The sequence below is a fragment of the Mustela erminea genome, chromosome 2, assembly GCF_009829155.1.
Source record: "Mustela erminea isolate mMusErm1 chromosome 2, mMusErm1.Pri, whole genome shotgun sequence".
Classification (NCBI taxonomy): domain Eukaryota; kingdom Metazoa; phylum Chordata; class Mammalia; order Carnivora; family Mustelidae; genus Mustela; species Mustela erminea.
In genome coordinates, this window is record NC_045615.1 from 31344933 (window position 1) to 31361862 (window position 16930).

Consider the following 16930-nt stretch of genomic DNA (forward strand, 5'->3'; position numbering starts at 1 on the left):
TTTTCAAATAACTTTCCTAAAAAGTTAACTCATAGAGTGCTATCAATCTTATATACTAATCAGACTTCCCTGTTTACTAGTGTTAGAAATAAAAGAACAGGGCGCCTGGGTGGCTCAGTGGGTTAGGCCGCTGCCTTCGGCTCAGGTCATGATCTCGGGGTCCTGGGATCAAGTCCCGCATCGGGTTCTCTGCTCCGCAAGGAGCCTGCTTCCTCCTCTCTCTCTCTCTGCCTGCCTCTCTGCCTACTTGTGATCTCTCTGTGTCAAACGAATAAATAAAATCTTTAAAAAAAAAAAAAAGGAAATAAAAGAACAGGCCCAGAGTGGAGTCGCTTAGGCTAACGTCCACATCACCAAACCGAGACTGAACTTACTTCCAGTTTTATCTGTCCCAGAGGTGGAATCTTATATGAGTCAATTAAGAGTCACCTGATCAACACTAGTTAGGGATTCTGCCTGATAGATCCCTGCCATCCCCTAAAGAAAGGTGAGCTTACAATAATCAGTTTGCTTTTTTGCCTAGTATAACTTCCTTGTTCCCACTCCCTTCTGCCTATTGAAGTCTTTCATTTTGTACAGCTCCTCAGAAGTCCTTTCTGTATGCTAGACTGGATGCTGACCCATTCATGAATCGGTGCATACAACCAGTAAGATCTTTGAAATTTACTCAGTTGAATTTTGCTTGTTAACACTAGTTCACTGAAAATTTCTAACGGATTTATCTCCTCTTATAAAGGGATGGAGAGAAAAATCACCCTTGTGGCCTTTTAGGGTTGGTTCATAACAGTTTATTTTTCCTTTTAAGAATACAATGGATAGGGACACCTGGGTGGCTCAGTTGGTTAAGCCAATGCCTTCAGCTCAGGTCATGATCCCAGCGTCCTGGGATCGAGTCCCACATCAGGCTCCTTGCTCAGCGGGGAGCCTGCTCCTCTCTCTGCCTCTGCCTACTACTCTGCCTGCTTATGACAAATAAATAAATAAATAAATCTTTTTTTAAAAAATACAATGGATGGGGGCACGTGGCTGGCTCAGTAGTGTCTGCCTTCCGCTCAGGTCATGATCTTGGGGTCCTGGGATCAAGCCCCACATAGTGCTCCTTGCTCATCAGAAATTCTGCTTCTCCCTCTTCCTCAGTCTCTCTGCTCATGCTTTCTCTCATTCTCTCTCTCTCTCAAATAAATTTAAAAAAAAAAAACTTCAAAAAAATAAAAAAAAAATACAATGGTTAGGTGTGCCTGGCTGGCTCAGTCAGTGGAGCACACAACTCTTGATCTTGAAATCGTAAGTTCAAGCCCCAAATTAGGCATAGAGCCTACTTAAAAATAATAATAAATAATAAAAATACAATGGATAGACACTTGTATTTTGTTAAGTAACCATGAATTTAAAGTTCCTTTCATTTAACAAGAACTATAAAACACATAATGTAAAACATTTGAATTTACTTTTGCAAGATGAATTAAATCGGGGGGGGGGAGGTGTCTTTATAAGGATTAAAACATTTTGCTTTAAAACGCTGTTTTATTCAACTAGTGACCGATTTCATTTTTTCCATCATGTGTATTGAGTGCCTGATTCAGGCCAGGTGCTGGAGGCACAGTCCCCCCCTCATAGAGTTTGTAATCTAAAAAAGAAACCTGCAGGGCGCCTGGGTGGCTCAGTTGGTTAAGCAACTGCCTTCGGCTCAGGTCACGGTCCCGGAGTCCCGGGATCGAGTCCCGCATCAGGCTCCCAACTCCATGGGGAGTCTGTTTCTCTCTCTGACGTTCTCGCCTCTCATGCTCTCTCTCACTGTCTCTCTCTCAAATAAATAAATAAATTCTTAAAAAAAAATAAAATAAAATAGAAACCTGCAAATCTTAAAAGACTATTCATTCCAGGTATTGAAGTAAAAGAACTATTGTTTTCATCATCAGAAGCATATTGCATTCTAACAGTTATATCACTTTAGACTTGCATTTAACTTGAAACAAAACAACAAAAAAGTTAACATTAGCTTTCATATAATCTTAAAGAAACAGTGTAACACATTCTGAGGAACAATCTCTCATAGTAGAATAACAAAAGGTTCTAGGCAAGCAGGCAAGAGGACAATCCCAAATACTTAGATTAACTTTACCTGTGCAGGATGTCATGGTTTTAGGGTATTTGAAATAATTGAAATGGAGTCATCACATTTTTAATTGTTCCTTATCTTCAGAGAAGAGTATGAAACTAATCTTCAAACTTTTTAACTCTACATGCTGAGTCCTGCTAGACCCTCACTACATAAAATGTTTTCTAGATCTCATTTTAGGGTTTTGACAGCAAGATTATACCCTTTCCCTCATATTAGTTGAAGGTAAGAAAAGCTTCCTGTTTGAAGATTCATTATTGATCAACCCCATACACTCAGCATTTTAAGACCAAAGTGTCTCTATTAATCACTTATTTTAATACTTTTCAGTTTGATTCCTAAATATCATTATAAAACTATTCTGGCCCTACCGTGAGAAGTTTTTGCCTATTTTCTAGTTTCCTCTGTCATTTAAAAAAAAAAATCAAGCATTCTATGCTAATGTTATTAGTCCAGATTATTTTAACATTACCTTTGCTATCAGAAGACCAGGACTTATATCATTTCAAGAGTTACATCATTTCTAAAGAACAGAAGCATAATGAAAAACAGCCCCAAGAACATTATTTAAATCCATTTATTAATACCAAATTAATCACATTTAACATAAATAAAACGTGCCTTACATATGCATAAGATGGCTATATAGAACATAAGCTGAAATAAAAACCTGGTCACAAACTACTCATCTCAACCGGCTAAAGCAGAGAAAATGGGGTATTCCTTTTTTCCTTAGGCCGTATGCAGTTTCAGAACAGCAATGCCTGTCAGAGGCCACTTGTCCACTCTGGAAGAAGCCCTGTGTGTCTGCACACACCACCACCCAGTGATGCCAGTATCTCTCCCTCCTGGAACCCCCACAGCAGCGCGCCTCCCTAATACGCACATACAGGTAGGGATGGGTACGCAGAGCCTGCAGGACCCAATAAGCTTGTCCTCTGGAAAGGAGGAAACAAATGAAGGACTCTTCCTCGTTTCCTCTAAGTCCTTGATTTCTGCACGGTATCTTTCTGCTCTCGTCTGCAAGGAAGGTCGACCTCCTCTCGGAGGACTCTGAATCTTTCTCCGGTCTTTGATACAGCCAAGTGAGAGTGACCGCCCGGTTTTTGCTGGCGTGTGGATCTGCGTGCTCCGCGCTCCTACCTCCAGCCCTCCCGCCTTCCCGGCCCAAGCTCACGGAGGGGTGAACTAAGGGCTGGGGGGAGGGGGAGGTGCAGGAAGGACCGCAGAGATGGGGAACCCCGCAACCCACAACGCTCTAGGTCAGGTTCACAACGTCTGCATCCCTCCCTCCACTTGCCGCCTTCCACCCCAGGCGCCCTTTCCCATGAGGCACCCGTGGGCCCACCTTTTTTCCCTCCCGCTCCCCACCGCCCCTCGTCCAAGCCTCTGCGGCCCTCCGAGACGCCCCGAGAGATGGCGGGGTGCAGCGCCCTTACCAGGCTCATGGACACCGGGGTTGTCGGACAGCTCGATGACCAGGAGCTCCCGGCCCTCGAAGCTGCGCCCCACCGTGTAGATCCTGCTGATGGCGGTGCACTGCAGCCACACGGACACCAGCGCCTCGCGCAGCTCGGGGTAACGGTGGTACTCGAAGGAGATGCCGTCCTCCTGCTGCAGCCGCCGGCGCCGCCTCATGCCCGCCGCGGGCGCCCCGGGCTCCTGGGCTCCGGCGCCCAGCAGCCACCCGCAGGCGACCAGTGCCCCACACAGCGCCAGCAGCGCCCGGCCTCCTTGCGCGGCCATCGCCCCGCGCCGCCGCTGCTCGTGTCTTCCTGCGCCCGCGGCTTCTTTTGTTTGGGCTCCCGGACTCTGGCGGGCCGGCGCGGCTGGGGGCGCCGAGTGCCGCAGCAGACTCCGCTCGCTTCACCTCTCGCGGGCCGACTGAGCGCCGCGCGCGGGGGCCACCCGGAGGATAGCGGCTAAGAGGCGGCGCGCCGGGCCGCAAGACTGGCCGCCCAGCCCAGGGGAGCTGCAGGACAAACCACTGCGAGGAGGGGGCCGGCGCGCGCGCGCGCGCGGGATTCGGGAGGGATCCGGGAGGGCGGCTTGCGTGCTTGGCTGGGAACCACGTCAAAAGCCAAATGGCGCCGGGGGCGACGCAGGTGAAGTGACAACTAAGGACTGCTGCGTCGGAGAACGTTGTTGTCATTGAGGGACCCGTGACACTGCGTGTGGAAAAATATTCTTGGATAGCTGGAGGGAGGCTTTTAAAGTAACATCTGTTCTCAGCTAACCAGGGTTTCCATCTTGATACACAATAATTAGAGAATATTCCAGAAAAAAAAAAGGGAAGTATTGGCAGCCACTTGCCCTTTCCCTATGATGTATCTTTAATGACTGTATTGATAGTCCAAACAGAAACCCAAAAGTTGGATTTGCATTTATTGCAAGGTCTGGCTGGAAAACAGAAAACTGTGCACTTTGATTTCGAGGTTTAAGAGAATAAAAATGCATTCTATAATTTTGCAGATTCTGTCTTTAATTGTATTAAATGCCCGTTCCTGGATTCTTTCAGGGGGAAAAAAAAAAGCAAAAAGCGATTAGGCCTTCATTTGGCAGCGCCTGTGCCGACCCCATTCTGTAGCAACCCTCGGAAAAACAAAATACAACACTGGGTGTGCACCAGACAGAGGATTTAGTTTGAATTAAGATTAAGTGTTTCAGGAGAAGTTTATCTGGGTAGTTCTGGCTTAGAGTTTCTTATTAGATCGTAACCAGGGTATTGGCCAGGACCGCAGTCATCTGAATGCTTGATTGGGGCTGGAGCACCTTTTCCAAGAAAAATTTAAAAATAAAAAGATTACGTTCTATTATAGAAAGAAAACTCTGATCATGAGAGATAAGGGCTCATAACACTCCCAAAGTTATTGTAAAAATATCAGCTTTAAATGCCCAGCCTTAGTCAAGATATATATTCCTGGAGCAACTCTGAAACAGATGTTATTCTGAAAAGGTTGCCATTTGGATTTAAGAATAGTGCAAATATATAAATAAATAAATAATCCCCTGGACACTGTGAGGGTAATTTTTCATGTTAGACCTTTTTTCCTATCTTAACTTGCTCTTTCTCCACCTGTCTAGTAATGCATGCAGCTGAAAAAAAGCTTTCTCCTGGAAAAGGACATTTAGATGATTTTATTGGATCAAAAGAAAAATGTTTCTGGAAAAACTGGTTCCACACCCCTCTGTCTACATTTCCCATAGCATCATTTTGGATTTTCGCTGTGGGCGGTGGCAGGGGCGGGGTCGGGGGCGGGGTCGGGGGCGGGGGCGGGGTCGGGGCGGGCGAGCCTGCCGCTAGGAAGACATACCACTCAAATTTGAATCCCGCCACGATCCTTGTCAATGTAGCAAGGCTAAGAATTGTCTATTTTCCACTATGACCAGTCTGTGTTTGATTACATAGTCCAGAACTATAAAACCAGAGTTATAATTACATTTCTAAAATCAGGTCCAAAAGAGCAACCTTGGAAACTAGAAAAAGAAAACAGAGTAGCTAAAACCAATAACTTAAGAAGTGGAGCCTTGAGATTTTCATGTTAGCAATTTAAAGTAACCACACTAATTTGTGGCTAGGTGGGGCATATGGACTAGTAACTACACACAGGAACAACATGTCCACTGAAGTCCTGTGTTGCTCTTCAGCTATCTTTTTAAACAAAGGGTGTGCTTTCTGTTTTTTCCCAAATTCAATTTTATGGGTCGCTTTTCCTTTTTTTTTAAGTAGATGGAATCTTAATAGCTATGTAGACTCATTTAAGCGGGAATCTCTTTGCATCTTAGAAGTTTGTTTCCTTTACATATAAAACAGAAGGCTTTGACTGGATTACTCACTTGAGTGCAGCAGAATCATGTAGAGAGTTTGCAAAACATGCAGCTTCCCAAGACTCCGTCAATGTGGAGTTAATATGTCACACATATTAATGAGCTTCTAGGTTTTAACAACAGAGCCAGGTATTTCTGATTTTGATGTTTGACTGACAAACACACTTCAAGAAATACTGCCCTACATGTTTTCTAAGGTCATTTTCAGATCTAAAGTGCTATGGTTCCTGGGCTCCTTCCTGGGTGGCTCAGTGTGTTGAGCCCTGCCTTTGGCTCAGGTCGTGACCTTGGGGTCCTGGGATTGAGCTCCATGTGGCGCTCCCTGCTCAGCGAGGAGTCTGCCTCTCCCTCTGCCCCTCCTCCCCACTCATGCTCTCTCTCACTCTCAAATGGGTGAAATCTTTAAAATAAAGTAAAATAAAATGCTATGATTCTGGAAAGTTTTGCTTTAGGAAAAAAAAAAATTCCTGCTCATTTAATAGATGATAGAGCTCCTAAGCTTATTTGGGGGCATAGCACATACACCAAGGAATCAGTTTAAAGGAATGAAAGCTTGGTCTTTGAACTTCTGGGTTATTTTAGGCGTAGGTCATCCCCGCTGGAGTGTATATTACTTGTTTGTGGCTTCATAGGCAATTATATAAAAGGTCACATACTCATCCTGATGGCTAGATAGAAAATCCTGCATGCTAAGTCTCTAATGCAGTTGACTTTGTGTCCCCAGAGTTCAATCTAGTATGAACCTACATTTAAAATTGTGTATTTGCAAGAGAGAGAGAGAGAGAGATTATTTCATGTCACTTTTGGACATCTGTATGGGCATAGTTAAGCTCCCCAAGCCTCCATTTCCTGCATCATTTCTACTCTTTTCAAATTCAGAAACTATCGTGTCCTATATTCGGAACCTTTTATGGTCCCTTCCAAAGCCTCATCTAAACTCATCTACTGCACCTCAGGTCTGTGAGCACATTTGCTCTATATCCATCCAGCAGCGTGCTGGTTAATGTTTACCACTAGGGCTGGAAGCGGGGGTGGAGGACCCGGTTTAGAGTGTTTGCTGACTTCCACAGTGTAAACATTCCCATCACACTGATTTCAGATTATTGATGTGACATCACGAGCATGGGTGCTGAGAAGAGACGAGGTTTAGCTCACCTTTTAATATGGTGTAGTGGTGTGTGCAGATTCTTTATACTCCTCCCTTTCAGTAGGTGGAGCTGAATTCCCTACCACAGGACTGTAGACAGAACTTAGGGACTCACTTCTAACGAACAAAATACAGCAGAAGCGATGTATCTACCCGAATCAGGTTATACAGAGACTTCAGCCTCCATCTTTCTCTCCCCCTCCCACCCCCTTCTCCTGCCATTCGTTCTGGGTCACACTGTAAAGGAGCCAACATAGCAAGGACCTGAGGGGCGGGCGGCCTCTGTCAAACAGCCTGAGACGGACTGACCTCCTCAGGCCATCAGCCTGTGAAGTACTGAGAGCTGCCATCAAGTACATGAACAGGCTTAGAGGCACGTCCTTCCGTGCCGGCAATTTCATAATGTTATTCAGTTTTCATGAACCTTCTATATCAGGATCACGTGGTAAGCATGGTCACATTCCAGACCAATTGGATTCAATTTTCTGGGGACAGGACTTGTAAATCTTCATTTGAATAAGCTTTCCTCACCCCACCCCACCCCTACCCTCTCATGGTGATTCTGATGCACAGTATGACTGGAGGAACCCTCATGCTGGAGACTGCTTTTGAAACTTGACAGAACAGTGTTCTAACTCAGACCACTTGTTTTGGAAAACTTCGCAATGACTTCACCTGACACGATGAGCGTTCCATGAAATAAGCCAAGCAAGGGGGTGGGCACAGGAAAACCGCTCCATAAATAGAAGCCTTCTGCTCCAGTGCACTCCTCACTGGGACAAACTGCCAACATGGTCCCCTCTTACTGGCCAGTGGAGCATCCCATCCAGGCATGCCTGCTTCAGAATCCTTCCTCCAACCTTCTGAACTCCAAACACCAATGTCTGACTTTCTCTGTTAGTACTGAGGAAATTCTCTCAGCCTGCCTCCACTCAACCATCTCTCTATTCACACCTGACATGCTCTGGGGGATGCCCATGTTCCCGTCCAGGGCTGGAGTTGGTCTCACCTCTCCTTCCCTTGCTACTCATTCCTCACAGTCTTCTTACCACTGGCTTGCGTGCATATCAAGGTCAGTCAGCTGTGCCACCACAATGTTCATGCCACTTCCATGTGTGATTGTGTCTTTGATTAAAGAGGCAATCAGATAAACACAAGAGTAGAAAAAAGTTGAAAGCTTGGATGTACTTGAGTTTCCAAAGTGGAATTAGGCACAGATGAGGAAACAGTGAACAGCGGAAGAAAACTTACAAAAATCTCTAAAACTTCTGCTCTTAGATTGGTTCCCAAACCTGTCTCTTTACCATAAAGAACCTGACACTGTTACCGCCAAAACGGTAGAAAAAGCATTATCGTGTAAACACTTTGTTCCTAAAACAACCAAGAACCAACCAATGGATGAGCATATACTTATATTTTAAATTTAAACAGGCTATTTAAATTGTGCTTGTATGCTTCATTTTTTATGTTTTTCTTCTTTAACTGATTTTTTTTCCCATTAACCAACCCAGTAAATGTTCCAGTTGTATTGGGTAGGAAGGGAGAAGTGTACCATAGCAGACAGGTCAAACCAAATGCATTCTCGGTGGGCCACTTAACACAGCGCTGACAGTCCTCCATCCACAGCTATCACCACCTAAATAGCTAATTGCCTACTCAAATTGAAGGTGGTCCAAAGGGTTTATCAGTGTTTTTCTACGATTCCACCTTGTACCAATTTCACCGTATCCTAGAGGTCACCCTAGTATTACCAACCTCATAGTAGCATTGTCCAAAAACATGTAATATGAACCATATATGTAATTTTTAATTTTCTAGTAGCCATGTTTTTAAAAGTAAAAAGGAACAGGTGAAATTAATTTTTTTTAAAGATTTTATTTATTTATTTGACAGAGATCACAAGCAGGCAGAGAGGCAGGCAGAGAGAGAGGAGGAAGCAGGCCCCCCGCTGAGCAGAGAGCCCGATGCGGGGCTCGATCCCAGGACTCTGAGATCATGACCTGAGCCGAAGGTAGCGGCTTACCCCACTGAGCCACCCAGGTGCCCCCGGTGAAATTAATTTTAATAATACACTTTGTTTAACCCAACATATACCCCAAATATTATTATCTCATTTTGCAATCAATTTAGAATCTATTGATGAAATATTTTCCCCTACTAAGTCTTCCAAATCAGTTGTGTGATTTACATCCCCGTCTTACAGCCCACCAGAGCAATTCAGACTAGCCATATTTAAAATGCTCAGTAGCCACTTGTGGCTAGTGACAACTGTACCAGATAGCTAACAGATCTTGCATTCTCATCTTCTAAAATTATTCCTTGTGGCTTATCTTTATATTTAATGCTGTGATCCAAACACTCACTGGTTATTTCTTTGTCCAGACTATGGCAATGTCCTCCCCTGGAGATGACTCTTCTCTATCACTGGTTAATCCGAGTTTTAAATCTTTCTGCTAAAACCCCCTTCTTCATCATTCACCTTGATGACACTATCTACCATTCTGTTATGTCCATCACTCAGCAGCTCAAAACCAAAGCTGTGCTCCCCCTTGTTAAAATTTAATCAAAGGAAACCTTGCTTAGAATGGAGTCAGGAGGCCAGCAGAGGGAGCGCTCAGCCCTACTGTGCCTAGCCTGTTAACAGATCCAGCAGGAGGAAACAGACCTTGCCTGAAGATACTACCTTACTCTCCCCGCAGAAGGAAGGCAGATTTCCTCCTCCCTGGCAACAGCCCAGCCAATGAGAGACAGTTACAACTCAGGCATGAAAAGCCATTATACTTCCAGCTCCCAGTTTACTCCAATGAACTTTCAGTTTGTAACAGTCTCTCCCAACACCTCCCCTCTCCTCTCCATGAAAATGCTTTCCTCTCTTTAGTTCTCCAGACTCACCTATAGCTTTGCCCTAGCTTGCCTTTCCTGGATTCAAGTCCTTTGCTATTCCTGAATACACCAGTCTTTCGCTGGTGAAACAACTAGCAGTTTTATTTTTAAGGTTAACACCTTCTTCAGAAAATTTTACTGGAGAGCCCTGAGAAATCTTACTGCTTGTATCTCCTGCTGTTTCTTTCGCTACATTTTATCTCCCAACTCATTGCTTAAAATTCCTGCATCCCCATTCCCCAAATTATAACAATCATATTTATACCTACACCATCCTTACCTCCTATGCTGTCTTCTTCCCAAGGCCATCCCTATCCCCTGACCCTATTCCCGTCCTGTACTCCTCCACCAGGCAGTCCCCCTGTCCTATTCATCCAGGTCCTCCTTCCCTCCCTGCATTTCCCCTTTGCCCCATTCTCTCTTATCCTCTTCTTAAAAAAAGCTCTGAAATTCTCACTTGAGTTCACTTTCCCCAGCTGGCACCCAAACACCTCAACTCGGTCACATCTCATTCACTCCTTCACTCCACTTCTACTCCGTAGGCTGTGCATCTAATAAGACTCAACATTCGTTGACCTTTCCTAGGCTTCCGCAGGGACTTGCATTCAGCTTAGTGTTCTTCTCCCTCTTCACATGCTAAAGAGTGGCCTCATATCCATGCTCATGGCTTCACTTAGCACCTCCCTGCTCCCAAGATCCAGAGTCCCATACTCATATACTCCCTGTCAGAGATAGAGCCCGCCTTCCTTACGTGTTTGTCTCCATTGCCTCCCACAGTGGAGCCACAATCATAGGTCAGAATGTTCCCATGTGAATGAAGGAATTAGTAAATCTGCTAGCACCTTCCCAACTATGGCACTCAGACCTCTCCCCATGTTTGCAATGTTCCTCTTACTCAATAAGCTCCTGGATTCCGGCCTTTTCCTCCAGGAGCCCTTCCTCAATGTGACCCAAGCACCACAGCCTTCTATTCACTCAGCAACCACAATTACCAAGTCACTTGCATTTAACGTTAAGTCATTTGCCAGTTTTCACATTTGATCTGTGTACTTATTCCTGTAGTTTCTATTTCTCTCCCCGTTTTTATTGTCCATATTATAATTATGATTCTGCCACACTGCAAGTACAATATTTGGGAGAGAAAAGTGGGTTTTTCTATTATGTTCTTACCTTTGGAAACCAAACTGCTGAAATGAAAATCCGATTGCCAATTTCCACTGCCAAAGAATGACTGGTTTTCCCTTCCGCGGCTGGAAGCTGACCAGTACAAACAATGCAGGATAACTTTACGACGGAGGATGCTAACAATGTAACGGTGCTCAGGAATGTTGAGTATTACGGAGATGTGCAAACATGTACTGGAGTCTTCCATTATAAACAACAACCATGCCTTATCTATTGTGTCACTTTTCAATCCATAATATTTCTTGTACCTTTTTAAATTTCAAGTGTCTAAAAAAAGAAAGCTGTTCACCTCTTTGTTTCATACAACATACAAGACATTGGGGTAAGACAGTCTCTTAGTTAGTGAAAGGTGCTCAGTTTGGTACAAGAGTACAGAATTATCAATGTATGTAAACATACTGTGTGTCCACACATCTATGTTACATTATCTCCTACCCAACACTTTGGAAGCCTCTCTGCTACTAGAGGGATGGACCAAGATGCTAATTAAGTCAAAACTAATGAGGCTAATCATGTACACAGCAAAACAAACCTCTTACTCGTGACCAGAACTACGTCCTTAATTTCAGAAAAGCTTTGTGCCCGACAACAAACCCAACTCCACTGATGCTTAGGTCAGATGGCTGTAGGTGGGTGCGTGGTCAGTCGTTCATTATTAGCAAAAAAGAAAAAATACACACATTTTTACACAAATGTATACTTATACAAATGTAGATTTGTATAAAATACACACATTTTGATACAAATGCATATACAAATGTATATACAAAAAAGAAAAATATATACAAAAAATTTATACATCCCCATTCACCAAGTGGATGCTCAAAAATATCCAATAGCTCTGATTTTCACATAGTACCATTATGTAATTATTGCTGTTATACACCTCAGTGTTGACTGATTATAGTCTTTGAAGTTAAATCAGGATTCTCCTATACCCCGAACACAACACTTGTATTGGCACTTTTGTTGGAAAGTAATGGGGCACTTAGGTGGCTCAGTCATTAAGCCTTCGGCTCAGGTCAGGATCCTAGGGTTCTGGAATTGAGTTCTGCATTGGGCTCCCTGCTCAATGGGAAGCCTGCTTCTCCATCTGCCCCACTCCCTGCTTGTGTTCCTGCTCTCACTATGTCTTTCTGTCAAATAAATACATAAAATATTTTTTAAAGATTTTTATTTATTTACTCGACAGAGAGAGAGATCACAATTAGGCAGATAGAGGAGAGAGGGGGAAGCAGGCTCCCCGCTGAGCAGAGAGTCCGATTCGGGACTCGATTCCAGGACCCTGGGATCACGACCACAGCCGAAGGCAGAGGCTTTAACCCACTGAGCCATCCAGGTGCCCCCATAAAATCTTTATTTAAAGAAAAGAAAAGAAAAGTAACCCATATATGGACCAGACCAAGTTATTGAAGAAGGGGGCTCTATTTGCTCCCCACGTGGTTGCAGGATTTACTCCAGGGGCCTGCATCCTAGGATACAGAGCTTGGGAGAGGGCAGAGATCATTCCACGGAGCAGATGAGGGGTCTGGAGGCATGGAGTGGTCACTGCCTAGCAGAGTCCTGTTGGTGGCAGAGCCCAGGTCCTGGGGCCAGGTTTGCCTTCTCATGAGTGACTTCATGGATTATCTCTTTCAGTGGGAAAACTGTGGCCAAAAGAATATACTTCAGATGAGAACTTAGCTGAAATTTGTGTTAAGTGAAGAGTAGAGAGTACAGGGTGGAGAGGGAGAGAGAGAAAAAGTAGTGAAAGAGAGAGCGAAGGCAGAGGAAGAAGAGGAGTAGCGGAAGGGGAAGAGGAAAGAATAAGAAGACAGAAGAAGAGGGGGTGCCTGGTGGCTCAGTCTGTTAAGCCTTGGACTCTTGATTTCAGTTCGGGTCTTGAGCTCAGGGTTATGAGTTCAAGCTCCGCATTGGGCTCCATTGTGGACATGGAGTCTACGTTAAAAGAGAGAGAGAGAGAGAGAGAAAAGAGAAGAAAAAGCAGAAGGAAGGCAGCTGAAAATCCAGTGCTATCTCTATTCAAAGGCCTTAGAAACTTTATAAACTTCATCTACCTTAGTGTGAAAAGTGTGTGAAATTTGCCTTCCTTATGGACGATTAATCCTAAATCAAATTGAGGAATCTCTATATCTTATGCAAGACACACAGTAGCATAAAAAAAACAAAAAGCATAATATTTATAAACATTTCAGTGATCACAAAGTGTTTCCTCTGCATTTTTCAACTTGATTCTCACAATGACCTCATTTTATTATCCACATTTTACAGATAAGCCACCTGAATTCATGGAGGATAAATTCAAAAGCAGAGAGACACCAGATCAAAGAGAAATATTGTTAATGCAAAGACACATTTTAGAGTTACCCCTTCATTTAATTTTTTGGACCTGGGCTGATTTTCCTTTAGGAAAATGTACTGTAAGTCTAAAGCCTCAGCATGTTACTAGGAGAATGAATTGAATGTCTATGTTTTCTTCCGGTCTATGAAAAGATTATTACATCTGTGCTTTTAACAACTATGAAATGTGGTGCTCATCAGACTTAAATTAAAATGATATACTCTACGTATGTAAAGAAAAGATACCCTTGGATGCCTGGGTGGCTCAGTCGGTTACGTGTCTGCCCCGCATTGGGCTCCCTGCACAGCAGGGATCCTGCTTCTCCCTTTCTCTCTCCTCCCTCCTCATGCTCTCTCTCTCCATCAAATAAATAAGTTAAATCTTTAAAAAAATACCAAAAATGGAATAAAAAATATAATACAATAGCTTACCTATAAAATGTTATACTAGGCCCTAGTAGCTAAAGGAAGGATTGACTCTTTAGCCCCTAATTTTTCCAGTAATAAAATACATAGAAAAAAAATCAAAAGTGCATTTTCTTTTATATGCCCATGTTTGAGAATGAAATCACCAGAATGAAAATCAAGTGCAATACTCTTATGAGACAAAGGTCACAAAGGGTGATTGGTTTTCCCTTTAGCTGTTAAGATGTTAACCATCTTATACATTTTTATAGCTTACAAATTAATAAATCTTGTAAATAAATAAGGTCTTTAATTCTGGATCAAGTTAAATTGCTCAGGAATCTACAGTGATAACTGTAAACATTACACAGATGCGCACAGTAGCACACAAATCTTTCATTATAATCAATAATCATATCTACTCGGATTTTTAATACTCTTGTCAAAGTATGGTCCCCACTTCCCTTCCCAACACACACACACACACACACACACACACACACACACACACACACCGTGTTTCTTCTGGTATTTCATCTCAGAAATGGCCTCATTTTCAAGGTGCCTGGGTGGCACAGTGGGTTAGGTATCCGACTCTTGGTTTTGGCTCAGGTTGTGATCTCAGGGTTGTGAGATCCAGCCCCACATCAGGCTCCACGTTGAGCATGGAGTCTGCTTGGGAGTCTCTCCCTCTGCCCCACTCACACTCTCTCAAATCAATAAATAAATCTTTATTTTAAAAAAAAGAAATGACTCCATTTTCTGTTTGTCCAATAAGATTCCAGTTAACAGCTTCGAGCTTTCTGTTTCCGCATGCTCCACATCAGCAATTTCCATCAATTCTATCATATACGTATAAATAAATATATGTATAGATATACTTATAGATGGATAGATAGATAGACATGGCCATAAACACTGCCACTACCCTAATTTCAGCCACTAACTTTTCTCACATCAACCATTGTGATTGCCTCCTAACTGATTTCCCTGCTTCTTTATCTGCCCACCCTGAATTTACTGTTCACACTGCAGTCCATTTTCAAAATGTAAATCAGATTGTATCACTCTCCTGCTTTGTATCAGATTGTATCACTCTCCAAGTACATTGAAGCTTTCCAATGTACTTGGAATAAATTCCCATCTTCTTACTGTGACTTTCATTGTCCACGAATCTGTCTGCTGCCTACCTCGCCCATCTCCTCGAAAGCCACTCTCTTGGGATCTCTGTGTGCAGTGCGGACTCCCAGGTACCATCTGTCATATCTTCTTGTCCATTTCCTTCAACACACGCATCACAAAAATCCTGTTTCTTTACTTATGTTGCTTTTTTTCCACTACAGAAGATGAGCACATGAGGGTAGTTTCCTAATCTATGAAAGAGATTTAATAAATAGTTGTTGAAAACAATGAGATATATGTCCCCAAGAACTTTATGCTTTTTAAACTTTAAAGATTTTAAGGAAATAACCTCTACTTCTAAAAGAAGACTGTTAAGTCCATTAGGAATGTTTATTTTTTTGCGGGGAAGGAGAGAGTGAGCATGAGCAGGGGGAGGGGCAGAGGAAGAGGGAAAGCAGAATCCCCACTGAGCAGGGAGTCTGGCAGAGCTCCATCCTAGGACCGAGTATCAACCTGAGCCGAAGGCAGGTGCTTAACCCCCTGAGCTGCCCAGGCGCCCTAATATCTACATCTCTGAACTAAGCACTGTAATAATTATTGGCTTTGACCTTGCTCCTTGTACAACATTTTACAAATGAGAAGACTAAAGTTTAGAAAAGTTAAATAATTAGTACAAGTTTATATAAATAGGAAGTGATGAAATAAGGCTGATGGGGAAAGACACTATCATTTCCATGGTATGGGCTTTCAATTCCTTCCTTCCTTCCTTCTTTCCTTCCTTCAACAAACTTCTATTTAGAACCCACTATATGCCAGGTACTTGGTAGTTACTTGGTGGGATGTGGTCGGTGAAGGAAGTAAATGGATTAACATATAGTCCCTCCCAGAGAAGAGCTCAGAGCCCATTCTCCAGTGTAGAGATATGAGTGATATGTATCACTTGTGCAGTGATAAAAAGTGTTCTTTGGCTAAAACCAATCACCCATGCATAGGAGAGTTTATTTCAATTAGGATGTCGCAGAATTGAAATCTGGCGAAAACACATCCTGTTAAGAAGTGACTTGTTGAGTATTTTTAACACTTTGAAAACAATATACAATAAAAATTCCAATAACTAATTAATTCACAGATTCAGAGCACACCACACCCCAGCTGCTTAGGAACCCACTTGTGGCAGGAAGTGTTACCAAACACATTGAGTCATTAAGCCTTCCTAGTTGGGTAAAACAATTAGGTTCAGCTGCCACATTTGCTCAAAATTGCTTCATGAAGGCGTCTTTCAAGTTTCAATGTGTTATTTATTCTGTCTTGTTCCTTGCCTCAGCAAATGCATATGTTGACTCCTTGACTTTGTTTAAATGTTATTTAACACTTGCAGAAACCCCAACAGCCCAACCACTGTCCCTTCTTTTTTTTTTTTTTTTTTTTTAAAGATTTTATTTATTTATTTGACAGAGAGAGATCACAAGTAGATGGAGAGGCAGGCAGAGAGAGAGAGAGGGAAGCAGGCTCTCCGCTGAGCAGAGAGCCCGATGCGGGACTCGATCCCAGGACTCTGAGATCATGACCTGAGCCGAAGGCAGCGGCTTAACCCACTGAGCCACCCAGGCGCCCGACCACTGTCCCTTCTTTAACTAGCTTTACCTCTTCCCGGGGAGTAGTTTCTTATCTCCTTGTCCTGTGCAGGCTGGTGTTCTATCCGCCACTTCAGTGACCTGCCCCTGGATGTGTGTGACTAACCCACGCTTGGCTGGACAGCCAACCGGGGCTAGAACAATGGCACCACAAAGAGAAGGGACACCAGAGTCACTTGAACTGATGGGATTATGGAGGAGAGGAAATAGAAGGCAAGCAAGAATGAGTCACATACAGCGGCTCTGACAGAAAAGAAGCCACAAGCC

General features: G+C 43.4%; 1 protein-coding gene across 1 annotated transcript in view; it reads right to left on the bottom strand.

Moving 5' to 3' along the window:
• CPE (carboxypeptidase E) overlaps positions 1–4228 on the bottom strand; it is a 110842-nt gene extending 106614 nt beyond the window's left edge. Inside the window, exon 1 of the mRNA XM_032332602.1 lies at positions 3559–4228. Coding sequence (XP_032188493.1) covers positions 3559–3865 — 307 coding nt within the window. The 5' untranslated portion in view covers positions 3866–4228. The remainder of the gene's footprint in view (positions 1–3558) is intronic.
• Positions 4229–16930: the final 12702 nt, after the last annotated feature.